Below are 13,577 nucleotides of genomic sequence, written 5' to 3' on the forward strand. Positions count from 1 at the left end.
ATCTCATCGCCAAGTCGGGTGGCATCCGAGAACTCCTCAAGCAATGTCCCGAACTCACCGTGACCGCTGGGGAAGTGAACGTGTCCTGGGGCTCAGTCACTACGGACTGCGAGAACTTGGGAGCTCCTGAGATTGCCGCTTGTCTTAACAATCTTCCAAAGAAAGACATCGATCTGCTCAATCACAATCTGTCCAAGCTCCAAGTTGTCTCGAGATCCAGTCGCTTAGTGAACGCTCTCCGGAAACGTCAGGGCCTCGAAGATCTCAAACATCGGTGTGAAATGAAAAGATCTGAAATCAGGCGCCTCAAGGAATGGATTCAGACAAAGAGATCCGAGAATCCGGTCGCCGAAATGAAGAAGTTGAAAGCACTACGGGATTCGTCGCTTAGAAGACTTTCGGAGAAAAAATATATTCACAAACAGAGAGGCGAAATGGAAAATCAACTGGCTGCTCTTGACCAGAGTATAGAGCTCATGCAGCACGAAGTTGCCCGGTTAAGATTGCAGGGAATCCATGTCAACGAAAAAGTGACAATGTACGAACAGGATCTTTTCTTTGAGTCTCACCAAAACCAAAGTCTCACCCGTGATCTTCTGGCGCAGCACGAGAAAGACACCGAGAAGCTAGCCGTTGTCCTCGAAGTCTTGATCCGAGAGAAACTCTCGCACTCCAAGAATGTTCTCGGAGCCCATCTCATGGCTTTGGAGGCAGCGAATATAGATGGAGATCCAATGCAACAAAATTGCCGGATCAGACTTGCTGAAATCGAAGAGCTGCAAGAGGACTTCCTGCGTCGGCTTCGGGAGAATAAGGTGAACTTACAAATGATCTCGCAACTGGAACTAGTGACTATGAAGTCGATCCGATCGCCGCTGCTGGCTGTGAAAATCAAGGAACGTCCCCTCAATGCACCCGTCGCCGCCGCCGCGGCATCCGCGGGGGGAACGAGCGACTCCCCAGCTTGTTCCGCGGAACCTTCAGGAGCGGACAAGGAGGCTGTAATTTGTGCAATATGCCTCGACGGCATCGAACTGGATCCGACGGAGTCTCTGGCCTGCTCGCACAGTTTTCACAGGTTTGAACTATTAATGTATAACTATTGACTACTGACGTCAGTGTTTCTCAGTATTCTTCGTCGTAAAAGAGTCGACGAGTCATGACTGAGCTTGGAACGTATCCTCCAGCTCTAATCATTCTAGTATCTCCGTAGATGTAGATTGAGAAAAAGTCATGCCGACATCTCCAGCCATAATCGTCAATGGCATATGTAATTCCGCTAATAACAATCAATGATCGATACGGATGGGTTATTTTCGTTAGGTAGTTCCGAGAAGCATAGGCATGGACAGGTTTCAGCTAATCCGACTTCATTTTTCAGATCTTGTCTGACAGAGATGCAATCTAGCGGAGGTGTTTTTTGTCCTCTCTGTCGTCGATACGAACCGTCTTCCACGGAATTCCCGCGTCTGTGATATTCACGCCGTCTATAATAATTGTTCAATTTCTCGTTCACGGTAAGAGTGTCTCGTTGTGCAATTCACACCGACAGTATAGTCGGTGTGGAAGTCTACAAACTTCGGGGTCGATCCGGTGTTATGATCCTCGTCTTCGATTCAAAGGAAGATCTATCATACGTTCCTCCTCTCTGCTCTGACGGAGAAACCCTCGGCCGGAACTCCCGAATAAAGAAAACTCCACGCTAACCATGATGTTTTTATTTTATTTTATACATTGTATATACACAAACTTTACACACCGCCGCTAACGCTTGTCGATTCATTTTGACGACCCTCTCTCCGCTCTTTATTGAAGTTCTCTGAGACCTACATGCGGATGAAATCTAGTTCTGAGGACAAGCTGCTAATCCAAGGACTTCAAGAGCTACTCCAGTGAGCAAATCTGCGCGGTTTTGCATAAGTCATCGTCGAGTCTCATTTTCTACCTCCTGAATTCCGTCATCAAATCGTTGGTCTCTGATCTCCCGATATATTCTCCCCGTCCGGTCGATTCCTCTGCGACACAACATCGGAAGCCATCTTTTGAGATTCTAACTGTTAATCCATCGAACGACGGAATTCACGCCAAGAATTCCTCGATTGATTAATCAATGAGTTCACGTGATGAACTACGATATATATTGCCAAGTTCACGGACAATTCCGGCATCCTACAAGCGAATATCAGAGCCAAGAGCAGCGGTTGTAGACAGGAAAAGAGAGACGACTTTAAATAGTTCATAGTTATAGTGATAGTTGCTGAAAGGATCACAATAGGGCATCGAAATTGCACTTTTAAGCAGCAGTGTTTGCCCTCGATCGTATGACTCAAATCATGGCATGCGAGGTAGGGCGCGCATCCTGAGGTTAGCTTGACCCCAGTGCACGTTCGGAGCACCCCGCTGCGCACCCCGTGCTATCCCTGCGAGAAAATGTGCCTCTCACGGTCAATGATCCTCAACCCATTGGATCCCACTGCATCTCCCGATCTTTCCGACCCCATTGGGCATTTCTTCGCCTAAATTCCAGACGATCATTTGTAGATGTTTTCCAGCATCCGAACTAGCTCTTCGCGATGACGTCATCTTTATGATGATGATAACGGGTCATGTGGCTCAAACTCAGCGCTTCGGGAGGGGGTTCCTAATCCTGAGGAATCCCTGATGAGGGATCCCTTATGGATCATGGTGCCCCAGAGGAGTCACACCCACTGAGCACCTCTGAGCGATTTGACGATAACGGGGTAGGGTCCCCAACCGGGGGAGTCCCAAGTCGACGACGCGACGTAAGCGAAAGTTGATCTAGAGGGAGCATTGCAGTTTTCCTCGAAATCAGTCGGGTGGACTCGCAAAGACACCAACTCATATTTTCTACAAAGTCGTTGGGAGGCAGACTTTTTTGGCGTGGAGTACGTTTCTCGGAAATTCAATTTGAAAACAGATGACGGTGCAAAAGACTTCGAGATAACTGATCTTGTCCAAATGTGAACCAAGCGCAGAGCCGCTGACGCTGTCTGGCCCAACAAACGATCACATAATTGCGGTTTTCACGCAAGCACCTTGCGAAGCTCCCGCGCCAAGGTCTTGAACTAACGATTGTATGGAATTTGATACGGATTATGGATAATGCACCGCCATATAAACCTAACTGTGGAGATACAAGTTCTAATTGTGGTTTCCTCGAGCTTTCGGAGACATCTGTGATTTTAGTGGACCTGTGGGCGCTCCAGGTGAGGTTGACAATTTCGAAAACGCCGTCAAGGTTTCCGGGAAATTCGGCGGTGTTGCCGGCGTGTTCGCAGGAGTGCACATCTGGAAAAGTGAGAGAGAGAAATCAGTCAGCGAGTTGATCCCTCCCGCGGCTGCCCACCACCGGGAGCATGAATTCCAGGGACCTCAGCATCATATTCAGAGTTATTGATCCTGTTTTACGTATTCGATAGTTCTCCGTGGAAAGTATATCGGGGATACGCAATTGGCTCACCGGGTTGTACTGAGTTCCTCCGCACTTGGCATTGACCGCCACCTCTTGGAAGAAAATGCTCAACGCAGTCTGGAAAGAAGAGCTTGGTCAGCGGAGAATGTGGAAGAGTGGGGACATTTATGCACATGGGATGATGTCTCGCGAAAATATCAAACGACATGATCTCGACATCTTTCCGATTGTATGTCAGCGCCACAGCGATCGGGAAAAGATACCCTCGAGTCCCGACTGGGAGAGCAGTTTCGGTCTTTTCTGCCTCAACGAATTTCGGCCCCCAATGAAGTTCATGCCACTAATTATACAGACACTACCCTTCGAAATTGAAATAATTCGAGAGTATTCCTGATATCCGACAACGCAGAAGGCCTATCTGCGTCTCTGTGGCTGCGAAACCACGTAACATCGGAGAACGTAAACAATAGCACATGATTGAGGAATGAGCCTCCGCAGTGCCGTATTATTCTCGCTATTCGTGTCATTCAAGAGTCAGCATCCCGCGAATCGAGGAATGTACGAAGGATCTAGGAATTCCCGGATCCTGTCCATAACGAGCCACGAAATTTTAATCCCAGCTGTTCTGTGTTTGTTTTCGAGCTGGCCAGCGTTGTTGTTGTTGTCGCCTTCGTTCTTGGTGCCAGTGTTATTGTTATCTATCATGCCGTCGTTCATCATCTGGCGGTGGAAATATCGGGTTCCCGCTCAAAATACTTGTGACCGTCGCTTCGAGGGTTTCGGGTGAACATCGACGAGTCCGTGAATAGCGTCCTACAGCTTCCAGATAGTAGCGATCCTTAAATTCTAGGCCTAACTCGAGATGGTATGTCCATCCCGTCTCACCTCGAATTGCCATTGCGTCGATTGGAGGAGTTGACGCGCCTGGTCGTGGGCACAGCCAGCTGCCAGAGCGAACTGGTTAATCATGACTTGCTGACGCATCTGCTCGACGTCCATTTTCGTCAAAGTCCAACAAGAAAATTATCGCTCCTCGTCGTCGTCGTTGTTGTTGGCGGTTGCAGCGGCAACTGGGGACCGAGCAGCAGTAGTGGCTCGAGAAAAACAAGTTCTGCCCTCAGTCAGATGTTCGGACGTGTTCGAAGACGTGTCCTCCACCGTCCGTCGATACCGATCGTTCGCGCGAATATCAGTCTCTCGATGTGTGCGACCAATCGGGCACGACAGAGGCACACTCACAATAACACTCTTCTCTCAATTCACAACATCCGAAACACGCAACAGCACCAAAATATCAACACAAACACAGATCATAGAGCCGCCAGTGCACAGTGTCGCTGGGTACCGAGTGATGACGTCACGCGCGTAGCTGTGGGCGATGACGCAGTGGACTCGAATGGCGAAATACCCGCGATTCGCACTCAGCTCCCGACAGGCTAGTCCCGAGCTGGAACTCCAAGTTCGGTTTGTCTGCCTGGAACCTCACAGAATGGAGAGGCCTGGATGGAATCGTCCGGATGCCGATGTCTCCTGCATCCCATGTCGCCATCTTTGATGACGTCATAGGCCGTCGCTTGGCGCCTCCACACTCGGGCTTAGCGCTAGATCCGGGCCTGAACGAGAGCGAGCCTACCCCTTCTACAGGAACAGATTCAATCATCTTCAGAATGATATCCACAGTCCTGTTCATTCACTGCCCTTGTCTCGTTCATGCATTCTATGATGTGATCATTGGAAGGATCTATAGAGCGAACGATTTGCTTGCTCAGATCGAATCTCCCCCGAGAAAACATGAAGTGACGTCGTTAGAGCGCTCATCGAGGAGTTTGTCAGAAATTTTCTCCTGATCGCTTCCGCTAGAGGGAGACGCTTATGTTTGACATATTGACAGTGGCGGAATGCGCCGCTAACATTTACAAGTCGGAAGCAGTCCAAGTACTGATTACGACGCGACGTTTTCCCCCGCGGGGATATTGCGAGGGAGTCCCGCCCAACCCCACGAAGATGGCTCTGGCCCTCCGTGTTCCGAAGAGGAATCCCGACAAGAGTTCCAGATTAAGGTTCCGGACGGAGAATGACGGACGATAATGGAGCGAGATCGAGCTTGCTCAATCCTTCGCGGAACAGCATCATCGAACATCTGTAACTACAATCATCTTCTGCGGCAGAACCGGTCAGAGGAGTAGCCGTGTACAGCACTGACTGCGCATTCGAACCCCTGGATACGACATGGTTTGAACCTCAGGATCTTGACGCAGAATCGCCTCGGCAGTACCGCCCGCCACAGCGGTCTTGCCAGAGCATCTCATGTTTCAATTAATTTAGATCAGCCGTATAAGAGGCGGTGTTGGAGTCCCGGAATGAGGGGATTGCGACGAGGATCGCGGTAGTAGACCAGTTCTCACGCCCAAGCGAGCAATCCCGGATGCAGTTCTGAGGTGAACGATTGAGAGCTCATATCGGCTGACAGGGTTCAGCCGATGGATGTCCGCTCTAGACGTCTGAAGTAATCTAAGGCTTTTCACTCGCCGAAAAATGGTGGAGTGCTCTTGTCCCGACGACTACGACGTCGGTTTCGTCGCGATTATGGATTATGGAGCTCGGGGCTTCTATGAGCTCCAGGGGGGCAGAACTACAGAACCACCTTGGTGATTTTCCCGAGCTGGCAACTTCTGTTCGATCCAAGCCGAGACGCTCTTGCCATGCCAACGCATCATCATCATGGGCATATGATATTCCCAAAGCTTGATGGCAGGGACTCTTCACCGAAATCCGTCACGGGGACTTCGAAAGCTCGGACGTAATTAATAGATTTTGATCGAACTATGTATGTCATACGTATCACCGACGGCGAACAATTCATTTTCACGATGGTTTGATGAGCAGCTCATGGGAATAACCGCACGGGAACGGATCCTTTCACATCAGTACTACCCAAGCAATCATAAGTGATAGTTTGCTCGATGGGAACCCGAGAAACGCCCAGGACTTGCGTCAAGCTGGGTCTTTGAATCAGTATCACGAGGAAGGAGACCGATAGAGTTGTTTTATTAATGTCGGACTCATCGAATTCTTGGATTCTACTGCCAGCCCCAGGGACGTGTGCCACGAATAGTCTACGGTTTGCACCGTTTCAGCGTCGAGCATGTCCAGCGACGACGAGGGTCGTATCCGGATCTTCATCTTGGAATCTCAGGCTCCAGGGAGCACAATGGCTCTCTTCGGTTGCCGTCGCCTCCCCTGTTCGGGGACTGGGTTTCAGAGGTCGGGAAGGTCAGCAGGAATCCGAACAGGTAGTCGAGGGATTCCGCTCTCAGGGTGATGGAGAGGGGCGGATTCGGAGGGCGAGGCAGCGGCTCGATAGGGAGGCTCACGTTCAAGCCCTGTAAACGTCGTCGTTCTTTCAATAATCCACGATCCGAGACATTTGGAGCGAGGTTTAAAACGATGCAGCCATCCGAGGACTCTCCCACGTTCTTCTTCAACAGGTCTCGGGGAGCTGATCGCTGCGATGCTCATTTCAAAGTCAGTAATAAGCAGCGCCTTTGACTCCCGTATCTTCGCGGGGCATTTCGATTCGTCCGAGGCCGCCGTGTTCCTGCTATTGGATCACCACATGCTTCATTCTCACGAATCCAACCACCGAATGTCAGGAGGAGTCATTCCACAGTCCCAGTTTTTATTCGTTAGCGGTCCTGAACCCCTATTTCTGCCGTTTGCCCTGGTGGGTTCTCTTCTTCAGGAATCAGGTACGGGCGGACGATTTCCGGGAGATTCTTCACGAGAGGGTAGAATGATTCGACGAAGAAGACAACGAGAACAATTGAGATGCAGAAGATGAATACTGGTTGTATTTTGCGAAAACTTCGCATGTCGAACCAGTCCACGCTTGTGTTGAACTCGATGTACCGGTCTTGCCCGTCCGCGCTCTGCACGTTCACGATATGTTGGTCTATTTTCGCGTCTATTTTGCTTATGACTCCCGCGAGATATCGCTCGACATCTCTCCGTGAAGCACCCGATCGCTCTGTCGTTACGAGACCGAACTGCATAGATCGCTTAATTGCTGAGCTCAACCGGGGAAGTACCAGTGTCATCTGACCTTTGGAGGGTAGTGACAAATATAAAACCGCCCCCACAAAGCTATAGCTCTGGTCAAACTTGGTCACTGGGAAATTTTCAGCTTCAACGATTTTCCGTCGTAAAGGTTTTCCAGCGAGTTGACGTTGCTCCGCCGCGATGTTCGTCACACAGGCTCCTTCCATGAGATGAGCTCGAACATGGAGTGGACGGTAGCATTCCATGGTTAATCGACAATCTTTGAGACGTTCGCAAACGGTCGGAAGTTCCGGGTCGAGGAAGGACGACATGATGAAGTTCGTGTAGACCTGACCGACAAGGAAACAAAGAGCCAGAACGCAGCCGAGTAACGCGACATGAGAGTATCGTCGGATATGGACTTTCAACTCGATGACTGAGATGAAGCTCGTCAGGACGCTCCCGAGCAAATCTCCGAAGCGCTCGAATTTCAGGAGAGACATCATCTCGACCAAGGTAAGGACTGAGCCGAGGATCATCAGCCAGACTCCGACGCTGAAAACTTCGACCAGAGCCGCCACATCAGTCTCACGTCCTTTTCGGAAAGCGAAGCTCTCGATCGCGCCCTCGCGATGAACGGAGTACTGGTTTAGGAGGTGTCGTTCATCTCGCGATATGGCTTTGTGAGTTGTATTAAACCAGGAGTCGAAGACGGTAGTGTTACACATCGTCGACAGATGGAGATCTGATCTCATGTAGGCGAAATGGGTATACCGCACACGGTCGATTGAAAGCGTGGAGCACAGTCCCTCGGACGTCACACACTCGTTCATCGAAGAATTCGTCCGCCAATAAATTGTGTGGTCGAAACGTTTGACGCATTGGAAGCGACGAGTTCCATCCCTGTACCAGAACAAGGAGTTCACGAAAAATGTCTTCCCGAACGCATAGTCTTCCTTCACCGATATATGCAGCAAACACTTGTCACGAAAATTCTGGAAGGGGTCTGGGGTTCTCGGGTCTAACAAGAAGAAAGCCGTGTACCTCATCGATGATATGACAACGACTCGCAGTCCACTTGCTAGAACTTCAGAGAAAAGAGCGATGGATGAAGCGCGCATGTCCAAGGTGAATTTGAATGGATTGATCGCCAGCAAGCTCGCGTTGAGCTTCAGACTTTCTCGCGGTAAGAATGCTCCGAGGCTCAGAATTAAAAGTTTAGTTGGCCCAAAGTTCCGGTGAGATGCGAATCTCTCAGCCTCCATCACGACATTCATCGCCGTCTGCTCCTTAACATCCTCACTCACCGCACTTGCGGGGGGCATGAGGCAAATCAGAACGAATGAGATACTGTTGAGCATGTCAATCTTCATCGGGCGCTCTCTCAGAGGGATGAATGTGGGCTAATAGTTGGAGAGTCCGAACAAATGCCGGCCGAGAAACGGTGCGCGAAGCGAAGCCTGGGAGAGAAGTGAAGCCGGCGATTCATTGTCGCGACAGAGAATCGATTTCCGTCTATACCGACGTGGCTTCACCGTGTACATTGGAAGAATCGTATCCGATATGATGCGATTCCTTCGCGTCCTTTCCCTAGGACGCTGTGAAATATGGACGAAGCTCTGAATTCTCGCCCGAAATCGATTTCAAGACTTGGCTACAAAGGCAATCTATCGCGTGGGGTGAATATTCTTTACTTGCATACGAAGCTTCCCCGGAGCGGGGAACATCGAGTAAGGAGGCTACGATATCCTTCCGTTAGCGAACGCGCATCGTGAGCAAGGACGCGTGGGACGTCTTCGCGACGATCGATGCACGCATCAGGGAAAGCAGAATCATGTGAATCCAGGGAAGGTGTGAGCTCGGAAGCCTTTACACCGTTATTACTTCGAACATGAACAAACCAATGCTACTGAAATCTCTCGTGGAGTTTATTCCGAATCGCTTTCGAGGAATGCATATCAGCAATAGTAAGGATTCTATCTTGTAAATAGAGTCGCGTGAGTCTGACTCAGAACGAGAATTTTCAGACTCCGTCGCTCCTTTCGAGCTCAGCTGAATTCCTCACTCAGACGCAGGACCAAGATCTTTCTGAAACGAAATCACACATGCGAATGTATGGGAATGTGGCTGACAATAAGGTTGAGCTCGGAGAAAGGATACCGTGTAATTCACATGCTTGGCCTCCGTCGGAGCATGACACTCCCGGCACACTAAGCGGTTCCCGCTCTCCACCGTTAGAGAGCTCCCTAGAGAGTAAAATTTGACAACCATCTCCCCCGATTCCCGATCAGCTCGGAGAATACTTGAGAGATAGAAGAGAATATTTTAGCCAAATTGGCGTATGAGACAGACCTCGGGGGTACGGTATGAGCGAATATTGATCGCATGAAATTAAAATCAAGGAGTTAAGTCTGTAGCGGACTAGGCTGGCGCCTCGTCTGCGAGCAGTCTCCCGGCGGGTCGGGACGCGTAAACAAGGAGCACCCGCGAAAAACTTGATCAAAGAGCTTCGAGTGAGAGGAGAAAGGGGAGTGAACATGCTCCAGACATCATTTGCATCCTTCACGAATCGCATTTGGAGTGGGATAAGATCAGAGACTCCGTCGGTTTGATGGGCAACGGATTGTGGACCGGGAATTCTTCCTCTTGGAGTGCGAGATTATCTCTCGGGGATGTCACTTCGAAACTATTAGGTTGACCAGGAAATTTCGTCCATAGTATTTCCTGGGTCTGATACCCGTTTCGTTCCGTCGCCGGATCGGATTCTCTTTACATAACGTGAAGCCCTATCAAATTTGAGACGGAGAAGAAGCCATCGCGATTCGACCCACCTGAGGGAAGTCCAAGAAGTTTGTATCACAATCGGACTTTCCTCAGTAGGTATGAGAACCAAGAAATTCGAAGGAATTCGGGAGGAGGTCCGAGGAGTCGGTGAGCTGAACCTTGGGAAGAGCCCCCGAGCTTCCGATCGACGTCACTGTCATCGAAATCACTCGGAGAAAGTTGATCGAAGCGCCGACGCGCTCTCGGTTTCTCCATGCTTGGACGAAGCTGCTCATCGATTTGGCACGGAGATGCCTCGTCGTTCGGCGCGATTCCAGCGAAACGAACTTCCCAGGCAAAGTTGCCCCTTCGTAAGCTCAGGCAGACCGCTCGCTGGGTACACTCGGCCTCCGGATCCATGAGATGTGCCTGAACGTCGGGCCTATCAACAGGAACGCCGGATTGAAAACCTCTTGCGATCTAAGCCCTCCTTGGAGAATGGTGTCGGCGCCACGGATAAGTTCGATAAAGTTTCTCGGCCGATTCTATAGGGCCCGAGAAGAGAGCTTGAGATCATTCCCCAAGCAGTTTCTCAATGCTGGATCTTCAATCTCGAAGGGCATATCGGCGCGAGCGTGCGAAAAAACTGAGGCGCACATGGAAGCATGTGGACGTGCGAGGCGTAGATTGCAAGATCTGAGCACAGTGATCGGGTGTTCGAATCCGTGAACAAGCCTTTCCTACGGCGGTACGTTCGAAACTTGATTAGCCGAGAGCGCGCTAAAACATGAAAAGCGACAAAGCGTTTGCTAGAACGTAAGCGAGAACGCTCACAAAATCAGTACACGATGGAGTCTCAAAAAAGCAGAATCAGATTCCTGATTCAGGTTTTCCACCGCGAAGGGTGTAGTGCCGAGGTGATTCTCGGAAAGCTCAGCGCGAACTTGTCCGGCAAGATGCCATCAACGCGGACTATACGCAGGTGGATCAAGCGGTTTGAGAGCGGGGAAATCAGCCTAGCTGATAAGCCTCGATCGGGACGCCCACGCCGGCACGATCGGGCTTCTGTCCTGCTAACCTGCGACGAGAATCCAAGGAAGAGCCTGCGACAGTTGTCTACTTCCACTGGTGTGCCGAAGTCAACGGTGCATGCGATACTGAAGGAGGCCGGATACCGTAGTCGAAGGAACCAATGGCTCCCTCACAACCTGACGCCTCTTCAGAAAGCCAATCGAGTCCGAATCTGTGCGGAGTTGCTCCGCAAGAATGAGCGAGAGCCGTTTCTCGACAGAATCATAACAGGAGACGAGAAGTGGATAAGCTTCAATAATGTCGCTCTCGGTAAGAGCTGGGTGCAGCCCGGGACTGCCCCAGCCACCACTGCCGGTGCCGGTCTTCATCCGAGAAAAGTCATGTTAAGCATATGGTGGGATGTCCGAGGAATCGTCTTCTATGAATTGCTGCCGGAAGGAACTTCTGTGGACTCTGCAAAATACTGCGAGCAGCTTGAGCGTGTGAAGGAAGCGCTCCAGCGAGACCGCTCAAGCCGTAGGAACCGCAGAGGAATTGTCTTCCACCATGATAACGCAAGACCACACACGAGCCGGCTAACTCGCCAGAAATTGAGCGCTCTCGGCTGGGAGGTTATGCCTCACCCCCCTTACAGCCCGGACATCGCTCCATCCGATTTTCATCTCTTCAGATCCATGCAACATTCACTAGAGGGAAAGATTTTCAATAACGTGGAGGAGGTGAGGTTGCACCTGGACCACTATTTCGGAACTAGGGATCTCGAATTTTGGCGACGAGGAATAGAGAAGCTCCCCGAAATATGGCACGAGATAGTGTCCAGGGGAGGAGAGTATCACACCGACTGACACCACTGGGTGAATAAATTTTTGCTAGAGCTCCATTACCCACTTCTGTCGATGATCATTTCATCGCTTCTCATTCCTTTCTTATCGCAGTCTCTCTTTCTATTCTCGCTGACGACCTGTTGGCCGTTAGTCCGTTAGATGATTCTTCCCCTGCCTTCCGAAATGACGCTTGTGATTTCTGGCGACTGTGAGCATTGTGTGCCTTGAGTCTCGACGAGGCTCGAGGTGTTGAGCATCCCCGTCGAGATGGCGAGTTAGTGGAGACTCCCCTCAGAAGATGTGGCGCGATCCCGATCATGACGGCCCGAGCGGAGCGGATCGTCGAAATGATTTCTCTCCGGGCAATCGGTCAGTCTTCGAGAGTCGACGTGGTCCCCCCTTCAGACACAGTGCGTGAATTGCCCACCCGCATCATCGAATGTCATCAAAAAGATCCTTTGTGTCCTTGCGCATATTGTCAGCCATCAGTATTGCTCATTGAGAGCCAGAACACCGTTTTTCGCCGGAATTTCGGCGACCGATGAGACCAATCCCGCCTTCTTCCCAGAGATTCCGAAAGATGTCCAGAGGAGAGCCCCAAAGCTCTCTTGGAGGCCGAGCCCTGTGATGTTTCTGTTTCCTCCTGAGTTCCCCGGAGTTCTTGAAAATCACAACCTCCCACAAAATTCAGATTGCGATGAAACTCCCCGGTAGCCCACCAGCAATGACGGATTGCGATTGCGTCTTCCGCGCAGCAAAGATGATAGACTTCAACATATTCAGAGCAGAAAGACAGGGAACCACGTCGATTCGAAGCTCTGGGGCTCTTTCGAAGGTCGAGCTCACTGTCTCCTTAGAATCCTTCGAATTTCTTGGTTTCCATATCTACCGAGAAAAATCCGATCGTGATAGCTAGAGAACCCCCTTGGACCTCCCTCAGGTGGGTTGTATTGCGATGCTCCAATCCCGTCTCAAGTCTCAAAGTTGATAGAACTTTGCATTGGGTGGAGAGAATTCGAGCCGGCGTCGTGACAAAACGGGTATCAGACCCTGAAAATTATATGGACAGAATTTCCTGGTCAACCTAATAGAAAGCGTTTGACTCATGGTGATGCGGCACAATCCTGGGATTCGAGTATGGCGATGGATCTAGCTAACCTTGGCTGACTGTCGCCCGCAGAAGTCTGCAGACGGACCATCGAAGATTACTCGTAGTCAATTCGGAGTGATCAGTCATCAGATGGGATTAACATACATAACATAGTAGCCGGCGTTTGCGGACGTGCCAATGTGAAATGCGCACCACAGGTGCTCCGAGAAACTCAGAACCGGATTATCACTCTTTTCGCGATCCGAATTCGGGATGTCAGAGCCAAAAATTTCATGGCGTGAGGGACGCTGGAGTCGGATTCGGCTCATTCGCTCAAGATGTAATGCGGGCTTACAGACTCCAGCAGACAGACTGACTTCACGAATTAAGAGCCGAC

The 13,577-nt window shown here is 50.6% G+C and overlaps 1 protein-coding gene across 1 annotated transcript; it reads right to left on the reverse strand.

Annotated features, from left to right (window-relative positions):
- Positions 1-1,709: 1,709 nt before the first annotated feature.
- LOC100900655 (UBA-like domain-containing protein 2) lies at positions 1,710-4,607 on the reverse strand. The gene is made up of 3 exons (XM_003748193.2): positions 4,319-4,607; positions 3,482-3,550; positions 1,710-3,309 (listed from the first exon to the last, which is right to left on the reverse strand). The coding sequence occupies exons 1-3, from the start codon at positions 4,430-4,432 to the stop codon at positions 3,163-3,165; spliced, it is 330 nt and encodes a 109-aa protein (XP_003748241.1). The 5' UTR covers positions 4,433-4,607; the 3' UTR covers positions 1,710-3,162.
- Positions 4,608-13,577: the final 8,970 nt, after the last annotated feature.

This window comes from Galendromus occidentalis, unplaced genomic scaffold (genome assembly GCF_000255335.2).
Source record: "Galendromus occidentalis unplaced genomic scaffold, Mocc_1.1 scf7180000077529, whole genome shotgun sequence".
NCBI lineage: Eukaryota > Metazoa > Arthropoda > Arachnida > Mesostigmata > Phytoseiidae > Galendromus > Galendromus occidentalis.